Source organism: Callionymus lyra, chromosome 6 (assembly GCF_982586985.1).
Source record: "Callionymus lyra chromosome 6, fCalLyr1.hap1.1, whole genome shotgun sequence".
NCBI classification, from domain to species: domain Eukaryota; kingdom Metazoa; phylum Chordata; class Actinopteri; order Syngnathiformes; family Callionymidae; genus Callionymus; species Callionymus lyra.
Window position 1 is genome coordinate 24,134,398 of NC_141823.1, and position 18,618 is coordinate 24,153,015.

The following is an 18,618-nucleotide window of genomic DNA, read 5'->3' on the forward strand; positions in this document are numbered from 1 at the left end:
GATTACAGTAATTCCTCGTTTATTGCCGGGGTTACATTCTAAGAAACCCCCTTCGCAAAACTGAATCTGCAAACTTAACAACAACCCTCTCAGTAATGGTGACCTGAAGAGCTCCAATGATGCTTTGCCGCCCAGGCAACCAATCACAACTGGCGATCACTTTAAATCACCGGTTTGTAACAGTGTGGACAATGACAAAGAGCTTTGCAGCTCCCAACTCCAGATAGCCACAATATATATATAAATGTGGGACCACTGTACTACTAAAACGGGACATTTCTAGATTCTGAAGCAATGCCAAGCACCTCTATTTTTGTTTAGATCTCATTCACAAGTTCTCATCACATCAAACAGCCGTTCAAAAAAAGCGTTGACTTCTTTTCTCTTTGCATTATAGTTATACTTTTTTCTTCATCTTGGACTGTAATGGCAGGAAACGGACTTGAAAATCTCAGAGGAAAGCATCTTCTCACCTCTCATGCCGCTGCCTTCTTCATGAAAAGAACTACGATGCAAAATGGAGCCTCCTCCCAAACCAGCGTCTTCCAAGTGCTCGCTGCCACCGCTGCCCGAGGAGGCGATGCTGCTTTGGGGGGAGAGAGGAGCATGGTCGGGAGCCGGGGCTCGGCTGCTCCGCAGGTCTTCCTGGGACAACCAGACGTGGCCGAGAGGCTGGTTGTTTGGGCCGCTCATCGGGGGAGTGAGTGACACGGAGCGCTTCAGGGGACTGTGTTGCTGTCCTCCACCTCCACTGCTCAGAACTGCAGACGAACAGAAAATATTTTATACATAGTTTTTATATTCAAGTTAGTAAGAGGTTAATAAACAACAATTTAGTATTCATTTTAAATAGTTGTTATACTGACGAGGTATACATTTGAAGAAGATATGTGTAAGGTATCTAAGGTATGTATTTTAGTAAGAAAATAACAATTTTATTTATTCTCCCGTTTTCTCTGCATAAACCCATAGGCAGGTTTTCCACAAATATCATTTTATAACTAGTAAATAATTTAGATGTGTGGAGGACTGTACGTTTATTGTGCTATATTGTTCTGACCATACTTTAAAGCACATGAACATTTATTTGCTTAAATCAAATGAACAATTACACAGAAGCTTCAGATAACTTGTTGAAGGAAAGGCATTTAATAAGAGAACAAACAACTTTGATATAATAATGAATCTCTATATTAAGCCTTCTAGAATAACTCAATAAACCTCAAACTTAGAGTTAAGGACAAATTGGTAGGTACACATTTTGTTGAACCTCCGATGTAGACGGCTTGTTTGAAACCCCTGCTTCAGATATTGCCTTTTTCTTTCAAGAATAGCAATAAAGGTTACACCTCAGTCATGAAAAATGTCTATAAATGAAGACATACCCACAGAAAAGTTTTGGTTAAACATTCATTCTGACTAGTTAACTGAATGTTCACTTTTGTAGTGACAGATATCTAGTCCAAAATCAAAGAGTGAGCCAATACTAAAAGTTTCTGAACTCTAACATATTTTCATGCGAGTACAGGAGAAGGTAAACAGGATGGAAGTTTCAGAGCCAAAGAGCTTTTTGTGCCGCCGCTCAGCCGGGCCTGGCTGCCTCCAGACCTCCCTTCTCTCTCCTCCTCCTATATGCGGTCCTCTTACTGTTGGCGCTATGTATAGGTCTTCATGGGCCCTGTTTAAAATAGGTGCCCAGCTAACATTACAAGTGCCAGTCCCTAAATATTAGGCATTTTCCCTAAATACAGTCTACCACAAAGGCTGCCTTAGAAGGGAAAGGATAGATTGCATGATGGTCTCGGATTAGGAACTTAAGAGTGTGAAAATGAGGCAGATCGACGGTGTGAGGCGTCAATAGAACAAACCCAACAACATTTTAAAATAACCTGTCCAGGTGAACACCATTGACGTCTCCAGTATTAACGTTACTTGATAACCATATGAAAATGTTCCAGCTATTTATTCTCATTTAGCAGAAGGTGCATCTGTTGACAGCTCCCATTCCATCCCATGCTGTGGTTCAGAGGCAACTCCAGTTTATCAGTTGTGAAATCCTGAGGGCTGAATCTACTTGAGGTCAAAAATAAAGGAGGATATTTCTTGTGGCGGTGAGTCTGTATTTATAAACCTTCAGCTGTTTCTTTCATGTCTCAGGAAGAAAAAAAAAACATAGAGCTATTACATTCTTGTCTGGAAATATCCTGCTCTGACCAAAGTTATGTTAAATTTCGACATCCCAGCCCTGTACTCTGTGTGTTGCCTTCAAACTATCGTTGTGTGATTATCCAACGTTTGAAGACGGTTACATTTGAGAGTGTGTTAGTTACTCAGCTATAGATATCCTTGACTATTTTCAGATTCAGAATCAGAAACAGTTTTTGCCAGTACTGAAAACACAACATGGGATTTGTGGTTACAGTACAGAATAAGATAATATAGAAAAAAAAGGAAGTGTAAAAAGTTAAATTGGCCTCCTACATCTGCAGCTGTTCTTTTACAACCATGTATACATGATTAAAACTTTTTTTTTTAGAAAGGCACGATCAAAAGGAAACGCAGAACATGTGGTTCACGGAGAGAAAGAAAAGATAAAAGCAGAACAATGACATTTTAAAAAACATAACCACACCATGAGCAAGGTATGAGAAGGCACCAAACATTTAAATACAAAAAGCTGAATCCTAGATCAAAAAGCAGGACTCACCTGTGTTGCAAGTCCCAACAGTGTTGATGGTTGCTGGTACAGATGACGAAGGGTAAAGGAGAAGATGACCATTCTCACAGCTCTGCTGCTGCTGCTGATGGTGCCAGCTGCCCCCCACCCCAGAGTCCCTCGAGCTTTGCCAGCCGTTGAGACGGTCATCAGAGCCGTAACGCTGGTGGTGATGCAAAGAGTAGGAGCTGCCTAAGGAAGAGCTGTTGGTGGAGGAGGACGATCCTGAGGATGTCAGGGTGGATGAAGGCGTGGACTGGTGGTGGTGTCCGGGCCCTGCAGGAGGAGGCCTCTCCAGGGAGTCTGCTCTTGCTGCTGCCCGGTCCTCCAGGTGGTTGAGCCACAGTGCCAGGGCGGACCGGTCCTCCAGGGAGGTGGCCGGGTGGATGAGGGCGTAGGACAGGAGCTGGCGCGACTCTTCTAGAGCGTGGCCATGTTCGATGGTGTGGGCCAGGATGCGCGGTAGCAGTCGCATGTACTCCCCTTTGGCTTCCACATTGCCAGGTTTGAGCAAAGGCAGATGTGTGAGGACGAGCGAGATGACCCTCTCCTTTGGCTCGCTTTGCCATTGGCTGATGATTCCTGAGGGCGAGAAAAGATGAGAATTTTCTGTTATCAACTTTACACACTTTACAACTTGTCTTTTCTTTAGTAACCACTGTCTGAATTATATCAAAGAAAATACGATTATCATAAGATAGAACATATATTGGCATCGCACAAGGCAACATTTCATATTTTTTTCTTTAAATACTCAGCTCTATAGGCAACAGGTTAACACTGTGCAGCTCTATAGATAACCTGGAGGTCGTGGAGCTCTATAGTTGGATGAGTCAGTGGCTATGAGGAGACCATTCTTAACATCAGGGACCAGAGCTATAGATACCAACAGGTCAGGGCAACAGCTTTGACCAACTACACAAATGGAGACGGAACACAGGGGCCTTACTTCCTCCTTTGGACATGCGTGTATATATATATATACAATACTTGTATATAAACCAGTGACTCCAAAGACTTAAAAGGCTAAATCGAAAATGAGCCATAGCTTTGAATAGTTTTCTGAAATACTCTGTTTCCATATATCTTTGCTCATATCTGCTCATGTGTGTATTTTAAGCTAAGTTCTTACTCGCTAAAATAATGTCAACGTCCTGTATTTACTTTGTCACTAACCCTTCACCCTTATTTATAGTAACCAAATTCATACAACCATATTTATATTAACCGGCTATTGAGTTGTGTCTCAAATGTCAATATTGATTGAAACAAAATACATCATTCACATGGACTGTATTTCATGCTTTTCTTTGAATTAAACAGAAATAAGAAACAACACATGTGTTTTAGATTGACTAGAATAGTTATCTGAGGTCATTTGCTTGACTTTGTGTAGAATACCAACATGGAGACTTTTGGGTGTGTTTGCAATGCAACATACTCTCAAGCAATCTCAGCAGTAAAAAGCTTGCAAAAGAGGAGAATGGGTGAAAGAGCCAGAGGGCAGGATCAGAATGAACGAGGAAAAACATTCACGTAAGGAGTGGCGAGCACCAGGAGGAGAGCACAAAAAAGGAATGTAATCCTTCGTTCTCGGAAGAGCAAACTATAGGTTTCACCAAGTTCTGGGATTAAGAGTATTAAGTCTTTATAAATCAACTACAAAAGCGACATCAATATACTAAATTAAGAAGAAGGAAATCCACATTTAATCCAAAATTTTCTAAAGAATCCTTATAATAAGAAAATGGAGATAGCGTTTATTCAACAATATGTTAAAATGGTTTAATAATTAAATTATCGATATAAGATACACATTATGGCTATGATTTCAATCAAGCTGCTTATTTGCAAAGATCACTGTCAGCAAGTTTTCTCATCATCATTCAGTTTGAACCATTCACAGAAATTTCCATGTGTAATAAATGGAACACCTGAAATTCATCTTGCATTGATGGGAAGCAATAAAGGTATAAATAATAATACTACACCGAGTTTAGAATAAAGAGATCCAAAAAATGTTATCCAGTTAGGCTCAGCCTTCCCCAGAAGATCAGACATGGTATACAAATCCCTAGTCTTAAATTATAATAGCCTTTAATTTCACATACTTTACCACAAAGGAAATTAATGCCATCAAGTGAGGAAGTTATTCACATTTATAGAAGTACAACAAGCTGTAGTTAGTCACCACAGTAAGAATTGCTTATTACATTATAGCTACACTCATTGTACGCGTGAGGACAGGTAGTGTGTTGTTGGGACCTTATTCTCTTATGCTGACACATAGACGGGACGAGTGAATCACAAGAGCGTGATGGAGATTCTGACAAAGACATTCAGACAAAAACAAACCACAGACAGTCATTTTCAGGCCTGACACAGCAATTCTGTGTTGCACATTGTCTGTAGATGAACTCCGGGTGCCGTTCTACCCTGGCACTGCCCTCTGGTGCCCTTGATGGCGTCAAGTCCTGACTCATAGACGCAAAAAAAAAAAAAAATCGCTATTAAAACACAGAAGCCGACATGTCATTGTAAGTACAATACATGGAAGTGTATGTGTTTGTTGTATTTATTTTGTGATCATCTAAAACTGCTACATAAAACATGAAGAAAAAAAACAAATACATTCAGTTATCAAGCAATAGTTGACCCTGACCTGGATACATTGTGTTCTTTTCACAACTTGAATCACATGGTACCAGTGATGGTGGTGGAAACAATGTGATTATTTTAGCTTGTTTGTGGTACATTGGTTAGGTGCAAGCATAAACACAGCAAAACTGTTTTGAAGTCACATGCACACACAGGACACACAAACATGTTCAGATGATTCAATTTGGCCTAAATATAAGTCAACATCAACAGATTATGAAGCCACAACAAGTGAGGTTGCTGTGCCAAGTAAGATAAGACCACATTAGCCGTCAGGAAACATTTATAGATAAACAAAAACTTACATTAGCGTCAAGAGACCACTCAACATTTGACACCATTTCTAAAGAGCAGAACTGACCTCAAACTCGACAAAAAGCACCACATCCTCTGGTCAGAACAGACACCGCTGAAGTTGCTTGATTAACCCTTGCGTTATCTCAGGGTCAAGGTGACCCAAAGGCCCTAAAACAAATGCGTCTGTGGTATCCCTTGTGTCGTCTCTGGGTCAAGGTGAACAACCTCCACTACTTCATATGTATTTATGGAAGACAGGGAGGCCGTTCACCATGACCCAGAGACAACACAAGGGATACTAGGAACACTTAAATAGCTTTAACACTTCTAACAAATTTCAGCCCTGAGACCTGAATTTTTAATCTACATTTTGATCAGTCAATCATTATAACTTGCATATAACAGCAACACAGTTTATTGTTGGAATCTTCCTGTATTTAAAATGCAATTTCATAGTTTTAGACCAAACATCTATCTGGCACCTGGAATCATACAGGGCTGGGAAATGTTTAACAAGAAGAATTAAAACACGATTCATACTCTTAAATTCCCCAAGTGGTCACATGGATGATGCCACATCTGGCAGCTGAACATTTTTTGAACAGCAACTTGTATGCAAAGCAATCTCATGATTTTGCTCATCATAAAGACCAAGAGTAGAACTTTTTGAAGACGTACACAACATATTTTGTAAAACAAAAGTACCCAGGTCCTGTTATTTGATCCAATTCCTCAATTTTAACAACCGGATATGAACCAAATGCTTGTTTAACTTAATGCTGATAAAGAAGATTATGATTATTAAGCGTAGTTTATAGATACATCGACTAAAGTACACTCAAAGTATGTATTAGAATGAAAATGCGTCACTAAAGGAGAAGTTAGGGGAACTGTGAATGGTAAGGAGTAGGAGGGTGTAAAAGAAAAAGTTCCTGTCCTGCATTTCCAAGAAGACGACAGCTCAGCAAAAGGGAATGTGCTGGCATTCCACACAGGCTGCTGCTGAAGAATGAATTGATTCTTAATAGATCACACACACACACAAATAAATAAAGACACTGGAAAGTACAACCAAGTATGTAGAAATAACAAAAACCTTTTGATTTACTTTCATTTACACAACATTATAGAAAGCCAATAGTACACGATGCAGTTGTTTGGAGTAGAAAGATACATTTACCAAGACTCTTGTGCATTAGTTAATGGAAAATATTAGTCAAAACCTGGTTCTGAGGGGTTTTTTTTGTCGTTACAGATGAAAAAGACTTACAGGGCAACAAAAAAATAAGAGGTATTCTAAAGAAATGAAGGAACAAAACGAGAGAGACTGAACGGAAAAGCTGAGAGACCATGTCGGGACAAGGGTAAACAGGCTGACACAAGCATTGGATCTCAGGGGGCCAATAGACGCAGACATGCAGGAAGCAGAAGGTAAAATGCACAGAAGAAAAGCCTAAGGCATAATCTTAACAGCAGGTTTATTTGTTATAAAAATGGGAAAGTTGAGCCCACAAAACAAACTAAACAGGGACCAGCTCTGAACTTAACCTGACCTACTGACACATAATTCATCGGAGGGTCACTGCTGGTTACTGTCAGAGCGAGTAAGTCGGTACCAGGTACTTATTGTGTATCTTGGTAGAACCCTTATGCAGATGATGATTTATAAATAACTCGTCTTGGGTGATGCTAAACTACAACTTTGCCACTTCCCTTACATCATGTTGTGTGCAGACTAGTGCTAGGACGGTATTATCAATGGAGTAAAAAAAATATACAAATTCTTTGCCGGCTTGTTTTTCTTTGTTCATTCGCCAGCGTTAGTGTGTGTTTACATGACGTCCGAGTGGGAAGCACCTGCTGATGATGACGAACATACGTGTCGGCGTCTTTCCTACAGGAAAAGCTGATCACAGCTACCAAATACTTTTCCGGTTTTACTTTACTGTGGTAGTCGTCAAAGGATTAGAAGTCACCTGAGAAAACACTCCATAGCATCAACATTCACATAGGGTTCTGGCGCTTTCCCTCTATTATCTAGTGGAGATTTACTTTTAGAATGCGTGTGAAGCATGATGAGTAACAATTCATTGCCATTCCTAACCCCATCCTGCTCCACTTACCATTTCCTCTTTAGTCTTGCAACACACCTCCCGTCTGACACAGGACCACTGGGAAATGATGAGTGTATGGTTTGCAGTCTACCTGTGCTCCAGTGTTGGGGAGGATCAGAGAGTGTCAGTCGCTGCAATGCTGGGAATGTCAGCCTCGGCACTGCCAGGGCTAGACCGGAGAAGCCCACAACGCTATTTAAGGAAATGGCAGTCAGGGGCCCTTTGACTGTTCTCTCTCTCCCTCTACATTTCTCTGTCAGCTCAAAGCACCGCTTTACCGCCTCGCATAAGAATGATCATTATTTTCCTTTTGGGGAGAAAAGGTTCATTTCTGAAGCAGCTTGAAGTTCGTATGGATACTCGGATCGTTCCATTAATGATGCAGTAATAACGGTGAGGAAACTACAGATGAACCTTAACGGTACCAAAGATTACATTAGAAGTCTCCAATAAATTAAATAAATGTATCAAATCACAACAAAGACATGGCTGTCAGAAATATTATTGTAGTTTTTCCTTCACCTATTGAAGGACAACCCCCAGGTCACATTTTGCCCAATCTTTGGTCAAGTTATACAAATATTGGGGAAGAAGTGACCAAAATTGTCTGCCATGTTATTGGTATGTCATGTCAGTATCAACTTAAAGAAAAAGCATCACACACTAATAAACAACAAAACCAATGAGTGTGGTTTAAGTTTCCTTAAAAATGGAGCAAACACATTTTTGATAAAGTCTTATATTGAGATACAGATCAAATAAATAAGGTAATTCCCTCTAAATGTATTAAAAAGGTACGCTAATAAGAACCAAAGATCATCTGATAATAACCCTTTACAACTGTCATTTCTACATGTTTGATAACGATACACAAGCCTCCGAAAGAACCGGTTTGACCAAAACACAAACTTGTATTTTATAAAAGATGTGTGACAATGTATATTAGTGAACTGCTGAAGCCAGTAATTAATATCCGAGAATAGCTCAATACTTCCTTTAGACCTCTGTGTAGAAGGTTCAACAGAGACTGTTGGAGCAGCAAACTCAGCCGCCTCAGGGATGTGGCGCTCGGAGTCGACGCGACACATGCACTGACTCATTCACAGAATCATGACAGCACAGTAACCCGAGGCAACAAGAAACACAACGTGTAGTAACTGTAATCGAACACAGCAACAAAAAAAAGAAGCCGGCTGCTGAAAGGTTAGATAGAAACACCTGCTCAAAGTGACTTCTTGCAACATCATTTTGATGAACATTTTAATATTAGGATTGAGGATCACTTTTGATAGGAAACCTGTTGTATCTATAGTATAGCATATATGTACATGACTGCTCAAAGACTCTTGATATTTTACACAAATATACATGAAGCTGATGAGCATCATTAACAACAGCTTTACTGCATCATAAACAAGTGTTTAACAAAGGGTAGGAATCATCTTAAGACAGGTGTCTTGTTAAGATGTTTTATCACTTCCTCCCCAGAGCTTATGTAATCCTTATGTTCATCCCTTAACAAATAAAACAATGGATGAAAGGATTTCAAATAAATACAAAAACAAGAATAATAATAAAACCATGACTAAATGAAATGTATACCATGGGACAGATAACAGATTTCTAAATATGTTTTTTATTCTTTTTACTTAAAATCAGGAAAATTTCACATGATGAAAGTGACAAAAAGTGTTATCATAGTAGTCACGACTCACCACAGTGATCCTGATTCAGTTTCCAGCAAAGACAATCACTTCTTCCACTGATTTGATTGTATACTGTGTTTGTATAATGTCATAAATTAGCCCTTTGGCAGAGGTATGCCCTGTCATAGTACCTTCTTTTAGAAAGTCATGGGTTATATAAGAACCAAAAAAAGGCTAAATACTAATATACAGCAGTTCTAGTTTTTATTATAGACAAACATTTAGCTATAGGTATAAACAAAAGGCCTTCGTTAAAGAAAAAGAGAGGAAGCTTTATTTCAGTTTGGCAGGTTGTCTGTCCCCATTCCTGAGGTTCATTTTGAGTTCACAGAACACAGCGTCAACTTCCAGAAATAAACTCTTCGCTCATGTGTGGGTGCTATTAAATAGTTTGGCGGCCAAAACAGAGACAGGAGATTTCTCTCAGTCACTCCTTTTCTTACTTTGACCGATGATTCTTAAGAGGACGGAAATAGTTTGTCTGTGTGAGGAAAACAAATGTGATTCACCTGTGTCACAAGAACCATGATGTCATTATTTATTTCACCCCCACTTTCCATTTGTTTAACAAAGTCCAACATTTTTTGTGTGTGGATAATTTGACATTTGTCAACATTTTACATATTCAAGTTAGAGACAAGCTTGATTGGCTAAAAGTCCTTTCAACTTATTTACGTACGATAGTCTTGCTACATTTAACAAAAATGTACATTCAACCAAATTATAATTAACTTTTTATACAGAAATAAGAAATTAACCAAATTTTCATGAACTATTTAAAAGTATGGTCCAGGGTTATTTCAGATAAAAAAATGTATATCATAATAGAAGACCGAAAACAAAATAGGCCATAATGGTTAAAATCAACAAATACAATTTAGTGTAACACTAAACACTATTGTATGGCAATTTATCAGTCACACAGACGTTGTTACTACTTACTTACTTTTGTTAGTTGCATCAAGAAATGCATGGCATCAGTGCTACACCAGCAAAACTTCAAGAAACCCTTTATTATGCCGAATCAGCAGTTCTTTCTGCGTCTTCTGAACCATGACTAAAGACGGCGTTGACAACATTCCCTTCACATCGAATAGTGTACTTTTGCTTTACCGTGATCTGTAACCCAAAACACATGCATGTTGTCGCTGAGCGATCCTCTGCACTGACGTCACCGTCATATGAAATGAAAGCGAGTTCCCTCTAGATTGACCAACATTTGTTGACTTTGGAGACGGACCTCAGTGATGCAAGTTGGCCTCCTCTAGTTCTGTATTTTAACACCCACATTCTGTAAGAACACAGGCTTAATGTGAACAGCAGTGTGATCTTGGGTTGCAATCTAACCTCAGGGAGTGGGAGTGTTTGATTCAAAATGCAGCTTGCTCAACATTTTCCCCCTAAAGTCATGCTCCCTGCTTTCAAACCAGTAAGACTGAAGGTAGCTAGTATTGTTCACATTTCTTTTTCCCACATTTTCAAATCCAGTTTTCCACAAGGTATCCTATTCCGTTTGGATCCCTTGAATCACTTCTCCCAATCCACTTTGTTTTTCCTTCAGCATGGAAAAGTCATGTATATCAGCCACTCTCAACGCACCCACATTCCTAGACAGTATCCCCAACACGGGAACCGTTTACCCCGAAGCCAGGAATGTTGATTTTTAGTCCAGGATTTCATCCGACCTAGTTTATGCAGCAAGAGCACCAGGAATTCACAGCGCAATACATGCCATTATACAACGGACATTTTCCTTCCACAACAATACCACTATACCGTCTTTTGAAACATTTTCAGCATCAAACACGCATCAGTGTAAGAAACTGTTCTTATGTATGGTTCCACCTCAATTCTTAGACCTTTTAATATTAAGAATTTAAATTTAATGTACTCAAAATAAGTACATTCTTTTACACTATTTTGTATGAATCTTAAGTTTCCTTTTCTCCAGTGCAATGCCTAAAACACACATTATGTGCCATTCATTTTTTATTGTGATCACTCATACTTGGCGATTTGAAAGCAGCACTAAATCTGCGAAGACACCCAAGGATAGTGACCGTGTGTCACAAACACATCGCTCTGTTGTAAACTTAACTTGAATGACACAACTGTCCGTACATGTGTCAAATCACCGCTTTCTTACTCCCAGCTTCAACGTCCATACACGCCAGACCAGGTCCATATGAAAATGAAGTTAGTCATTCAGAACACCAGACCCACTGTCCTGTCCTGACCCCTCCCCTTATACTAACCCAACACCCTGTGTGTGTGTGTGTGTGTGTGTGTGTGTGTCTGGGCTTATGCATGTGCTGTCCCAGACAGCGTTCTGCTTGATATTCATGTCCTCCAAAGTTAATACGACATTGTCGCTTGTTGAAGAATTTTCTGAAAAGAGGTTTTGTTTCTCTCAAGTGGGGAGAGAAACCAGGAAGTGACAATTGTAAAGACTTCAGTTCAAATACAGCCGGATGAATTGTGGCCTAATAAAACATATCAATAACCTTTAGTACAACCCTTAAATAATGGAACGTTCGATGGTTTCTTTGGTCGATCACATTAATACTTCACAACTAGAACTTCTGTATTTTTTTTTTAAGATTTTGGTAAATGTTAATTTCTTGACAGAAGTCAAACCAAAACCGTGGGTCACAAAACAAGGCAGCCAGTGAGCTTTTCCGAGAAATAGGTCAGTGAGGATTCCATTCATTTGTACACTGCTTTCCAAATAGTTGCTCTTTTCCACTCAGGGACTTCCAGCTGCACATTAACCCTTTACCTGCCAAACACTTCCCCATTTAACAAGATAAAAATACTTGGAAATGTAATAAAAGTGTCTCGCCACTACATGAATATGTATATACTCAAACCATGGGGACCACCAGAGGACGGGAACATCACCTGAGCTTCTCGAATCGATCAACCGATTGGTCAGAAAAACTAACAAGGGTTTTTTCAAAATAGTTATGTCCAACGGTTTGCAGGTAAGAGCTGACAGGTTCATCAGTCAACTCTATTTTTAACAATTCAACATTTTAAACCAGCTTTAAACCAGAGTCAAACCAGCATCAAAATCATTTTGTGTACATGTCAAGCACATTTTAAAAGCAATATAAATTAAATACATCATGCATTAGTTACATACACTCTTTTTTAAAGAGCATCTCAGGCAACCTCGATGAATTATGAGCAGATATTTTCTAAACATTCCCATCATTGCGGTTTTATTAATTTAGGTGAGAACAATATAATAATTCACTGATTTAGCATAAGCATAAACTGTATTTCTATTGATTCGTTTGTCTATGACCGACAGCCAAATATCTGGACAACCATCATAATCATCTGGATTTGAACATCTTCTTCACAAGTTGAATTCAATCCTTTATGATCACTGGGCAGCTAGTGAGGACGAAGTAAATCAGATCTATGAACGAGCCTCGCTCAGCAAAAATAACACTCCGACAAGGTACCACAACATACCAGAGAGATCACGTAACCAGACAGTCCCTCTTATTCCGCTGTCTTCACCACAGAAGGTCTTCAGCGTTGAGAGAAGCCCCCTAATTTCACCTTAGCCGATTCAGCGGAAGTAAAGTGGCTACAAGTTCACACAAGTTATAGAAAACTGAGAGGTGTTGCCAAAAACTGCATTCAGAGGAGCTGCAGATAAGAGATCCTTCTTGTGTAAACTGTAGACAAATGAGATTTAAAAGGATATCGTGGTAGAAATAATTAATTGTTTATACTTACAATGGCATTATATTGTCCAAAAAGCAGCCAACTAGTCAACCACAATATGAATGTTAGCCATTCTCAAGACAATGAATCCAAATGGTCGTCACTATGACAGGTTGTGCAGGTGCATAGATGACCTCTGAGAGCAATGCTCCTCTTAAATGCTCCTCCCCATATGCAACACTAAAAGACTCAGGGACTCATTCGTTCCTCCTGCTATTAGATTGTATAATTCTGAGTTTAGGGGCAGGAGTGGAGTGAAAAGATTATTCTATTCTATGTTAATCTTTGTGTTATTTTAACCTGCAGACAGTGTCACAGTAGGGCAGGTGGAGGACAGCTGCTCCCATCTTCCATTTAAACATCTGTACTTATCATATTCAAGGTCATCTGATATCAGTTTGCTCTGAAAGAAAATAGTAAGGAAAGTGGCCCTTCTTTTTTTTTTTTCATTAGTTAATTGAAAATAATAATGATGTACTTAATTTTATATAAAATTAGGAGTTAATTAATAGGTTATTTTTTAAATGAATTAAGTTCATCATACATTTTGTAAACTTAACCGAATAAGTAGTTGAAATAACCAAAAAAGTGTTTTTAAAGTGAAACTAAATATAAACGGTATAAACAGTGAGAATAAACTCCTCCTTCTACACTTGCCGCACTAAAGATTGTGTACAAGACTATGGTTGTAAAGCTTATTCTAATCATGTGACTAAATTGCTTGTTGCAATCGGGTCAGCCACAGTACAGCCTCCCGACCTCTAGTAGAAGAGAAAGGTGGCGCAGTGACGACTGCCTGCATGCGTGTAGACGTCAGACCCGCACATACGAATACACACCGAGTCAATCGTCAACTACAAATCACAGCCGGCCCTGGAAACCTAGACGGAGAAACTTTACGTCGATTTTTTTTGTTTCTCCCACACAACCAAGCAGCGATGCATTGTTTGCATTACAAACTTTCCATACACCAAAAGCGGTTCAACCTGTAGTGCACAGGTCACATTCCATTAGTTATGTTTAACGAGACTACACACATATTGGGAAGGAGTCCGACTACACTGGGGCTACTGTTTCAGCATTAACCTCTTAACACACAACTTTGATTGAGCCTTTCCGTCAAATCTGGACGAGCGTGGCTGACGGATAAGATTTGTTGCTGCATGCAGATGTTGCCATAGGTAACGGGAGGCGTTCGCTCTCCAGCTCCCGGTTGCAGCAACACTTCATTCTATTTTTCATGAGCCCAGTGGGTTGCTAGGGTTTTTGTTTCCATGGCCACGCTGCAGTCTGATGCAACAAAACCCAGTCGGAGAGCCCTAAGGGGTGCTGTGGTGAGATACCACGCCAGTGGGTGTTGCAACAGTACGTACTGGCACGTCGCCCGACTGATGTCTCCGGATAAAACCAACAGAAACGTGCACACAAACACCCGCCACAATCGGATATTGAGTGGCTTTGTGGTTTCTTCCGATTGAAGGACTTTTAATAGTTCATCTGGACATTTGAACAGAGGCCGAGTTCAGACTGGGTTTGAAGCTTTAATTAATATCCTCAAATGGGTAACTCGATCACCTCACGGTACTTAAACAGGGAAACCTGGGTATTTTAATGATTCATATTCCGAGGCCTGTCAGAGCGAGTAAAATTGTACGAACTGGATGTAGTGCAAACACTTCTTGTCAAGTTGCTTTAGGTATTGTGTATATGCACTGGCTTCAAACAAGCGGATAAAGGCTTCAAGTAATCTCTAAGGTATATTTGATGTATCGCAGTTCACCTTCCCTGGCCTTCCAGTTTTAAAACATTTTTTACACAAGGTACTGCATGAATATATTGTAGCAAGCTGCAGTCAGGAACAGGTCATCTCCTACACATTGTTCACACACTATGGGAAATAATTTAAACTGCAGATAACCTTAAACACAACCATATAAATACTAATTAGTGCACACACCTAACTTATGGTACCAACAAAACTGTGGATTCCCATGATGCCTTTACCACAAAGTGACAGCAGATTGGTCTTTAAAATACTGTATTCAACTTGTATGTTTATGTTGCAACAAGAGCCGATATTGGTTGTCTGGGCGGCAAAGCATTACGGAAGCTACTTGGTTCATGGTTTCTGAGAGGCAGGCATGGCAACTAATAAGCAATTTGAAGTTTGCAAGTTCAAATAAATGAAGCGAAATGCAAAAAAATTAAATGAATGGATTTCGTATAAGGTGGGGGAAGGGGTTCAGGTCAACAAAATGAGGGACCACTATATTGAATTAAAATAATTCTCTTCGCCAAGTAATTATATGATCATCAGTGTTTTTCTCTTACAGATGAAAAAAAACCTCAAAAACAGATGTACAGCATTATCAAATGCTGCTAATGCAACAAGTGACATATATCGTTTTGTTACAGATTACCATCCAGAGCCACACATCTTATTTAAGCATCACTCTCTGTGGTGTTAAAAGTAAATAAAATAAACCAAATTAATGTTATTAGGGGTGAAACATAATATTGGTAGATACTAGTCCGTCCTATCTTAAGGGCTACTCTGGTTTATAACGTATCCGTGTGTAATGTATACATTTATTAACTGGCAAACGGGGCCTATAATGAACAACAAAGCGACAGAAAGCATTAAGGACACCAACATCAGCTCTTCATGGCCTTGCAGTAAATATTGAGTGATGGGGGATTAGTTGAAATACAGATCCAACTTGTTCAACAACCTTTACTTTAAGCGGATACAAAAGTACTCTACACATAGTTCAATAAAGACACCACTATATATATATTCCCCGTTAGTAATTCTCCTACACATTATGATGCAGTTATTTTGAAAAAAAGAAAGCTGGTGGCTATAGAGGAAAATAAACAAGATATATATATAGCTTTTAAAGAACAAGGCTGTTTACACCCTTTAGGATATTTGAAGAAAACATCCTATCAGGAGCCTCTGTTGATGCTAACATCTATACTTGATATCACAGAATTATTCAAGTTCTAGTCCATCTAACAAGTCTGGTTTTCTCAAGGTTTCTGCTCGTTATTAGCACCAAGATTGCATGTGAAACTCAGTTGTGTACACATGCAATTTCACAACTTGAAGCCAGATATATGCCCGTAAACTGTGCATGAAATTCATTGACAAGTGCGTTTGCGTTCTCTTACCTGGGTTGTTGGCCTCCGCCTCCAGAACCTGCAGCTCGGTACATTCAGCAAGCGAGTGCTCCAAGCACAGCTGCAGAAAACGGGCCTGGGTCCGGCTCACCCTCTTCAGCAGCGATAGCAGGGCCACGGTCTGCTCACACTCGTTCCACCCTTTGAACCAGCTGGAAAGCACGCCTACCTGGTCGCGAAACATCATGGTCTGCAGACGAGGGGGGCAAGACGGTGGTGGGGGTGGGTGGGCGAGACAGATAAGCCCACAAACTTTTCGTCTGATGTGGAAAAAAAGTGGGAAGCGATCCGCAGTTGCCGGACACGAGGGCGGACTGGGTCAGAAGACGATTCAGCCGGAGAGCTGGGACTCTATTCTTAGCTTGGGTGGCAGCAGCAGCACTCTCATTTCTTCTGGTGCCAAATTGTTTTACTCCTTTATTTTTTGCCTGTGGCCCTTTTCGATTTCTGCGGGTGTGATCGAGGGGATCTTCAACGCCTGCATTAGATGGTACTTGGAAGCTCCTTGTGTGTGGGGTGGGGTGTTGGGGGGGTAATATCTGATGAGTCAGCTTTCTTCGGGGCCACAAACACAGTTGTCACATCAGTTTCTCTGGCATTTTTTTTTTTTTTCCTTTCCTTTTTTCTTCAGACAACCCCGCCAAGACCTAGGAGAGAAGCATGAAAACAAACGTAAACGTCTCAACCCTCCACGGGCGTTTTTTTTCCTTCTCCCCCCCCTTTGGCTGTCACATCGACACAGAAGCAGAGCTGTTGCTCTGCAGACTAGAGAAGCCTCACAATCATTTATAGGTCGCCTGTGCACAGAGGCTTGTGGCATTCACCGCCGAGACAAAAATAAATAATTTTCGTTTTTGGTATCCACCCATTCCTAAAAATACAGCTGTCTTTTCTGGCGGCGCTGCATCCCGGAATTTTCCAGAGGACGGACGCCGGGTGAGGTGGACCGTGAGCGGTCAGAGGAGCTTAGAAAATCCACAAGTAAAAGCAGAATTACAGACGAATTTAGCCTCGAGTGTCGGACACCGAAGCCCCGGGGGGTTGCTTTCTAAAACGGACACATTGCTTTATCAGCAGTTACGAATATATATATAAATATATATATATATGAAGACTTGAAGAGGGTGAAAGAGAAGTTTAGCATGACTCTGATAAAAGTGAATCGACTTTATGTCTAAGATAACGCGACTCACACGGTTGACTATTACGACATATTTGTTGTTTCAAATTCAAGTTTATGAATATTGTTTATTTTGTGCAGTCGAGACCTTCCCCCGGCAGGAATGGTAGCAGCGCTACATTTGAACTCTTGAAGGAGAAAGTAGGAGGCGAAGAGTTAGGAAAAAAAGATAAAAGTTTGAAGGTTTCTACCTCTCGGTGTCGTTTGCATCGCTGGGTGAGTCTCCCGGAAAAAAGGCGACAGGCTGAGTTTTTGGGGGAGCGTTGCCCCTTCACTCTGAGTCTGTGGGATTTGCCATCTTGACTAACTTTTCCTCAGCCTGACCCCCCCTCCCCTCACCACTGCAGCTCCGCTGGTGCAGGGAGTTCCACTTCCGGCCGGAGGAGTTCAAAATAAGTCGAGGAGCTTTACTATTAAATATCAGACATCCACTTCTTACCTTTATTAATAGTCTATACAGTTTGTTAAGAGCCAAGGGAAACTTTTAAAGTTATTTTTCGTAACATTCGAACCGCTAACTTCTTCAAATTATATATATATAATATATATATTATATTCAAATTGCTACATCTAATCCATTATTAGTTGATTATGGTTCTTCTTTAATAATTCGCATTATTTAAAATAAACACATCGTCTTCGTGAAATAAATAAATATGGTAAGAATAAATAAACATATTGTTAAGAACACTTTTAACTTGAAGAAATCCTTAACAGAAAACTATGGTTGCCAAGCTACCTTACAAGAAGGTATGTGATGATATAGACGATTAAAAAAAAAAGATAGTAGAACAATTTTGAAATATAAATAATTATTAACACAGACATGCGTTGGAAGTGGGTTCATTATTTTGAAAGTGCCTCTATAGTTTCCGGTCCACCCCTAGTTAACTTGACAGGGGTGGACCAGCGCTGCTGGTTTCCACATGCTAATCATTAACAGCGGAGCATGACGTCATGGACTTGGCAGAGTAAGGAAGCCCCAAAATAGCGCGCGAGAGAGAGAGGCCGCCATGACGTCAG

At 40.0% G+C, this 18,618-nt stretch overlaps 1 protein-coding gene across 2 annotated transcripts in view; it reads right to left on the minus strand.

Annotated features, from left to right (window-relative positions):
• samd4a (sterile alpha motif domain containing 4A) overlaps positions 1-17,903 on the minus strand; it is a 32,263-nt gene extending 14,360 nt beyond the window's left edge. For both annotated transcript variants that reach the window (XM_087794340.1, XM_087794339.1), the window contains exons 1-4: positions 17,787-17,903; positions 16,407-17,062; positions 2,708-3,298; positions 474-761 (exon numbers count right to left, since the gene is read on the minus strand). In XM_087794340.1, coding sequence (XP_087650466.1) covers positions 474-761; positions 2,708-3,298; positions 16,407-16,602 — 1,075 coding nt within the window. In that variant the 5' untranslated portion in view covers positions 16,603-17,062; positions 17,787-17,903. The remainder of the gene's footprint in view (positions 1-473; positions 762-2,707; positions 3,299-16,406; positions 17,063-17,786) is intronic.
• Positions 17,904-18,618: the final 715 nt, after the last annotated feature.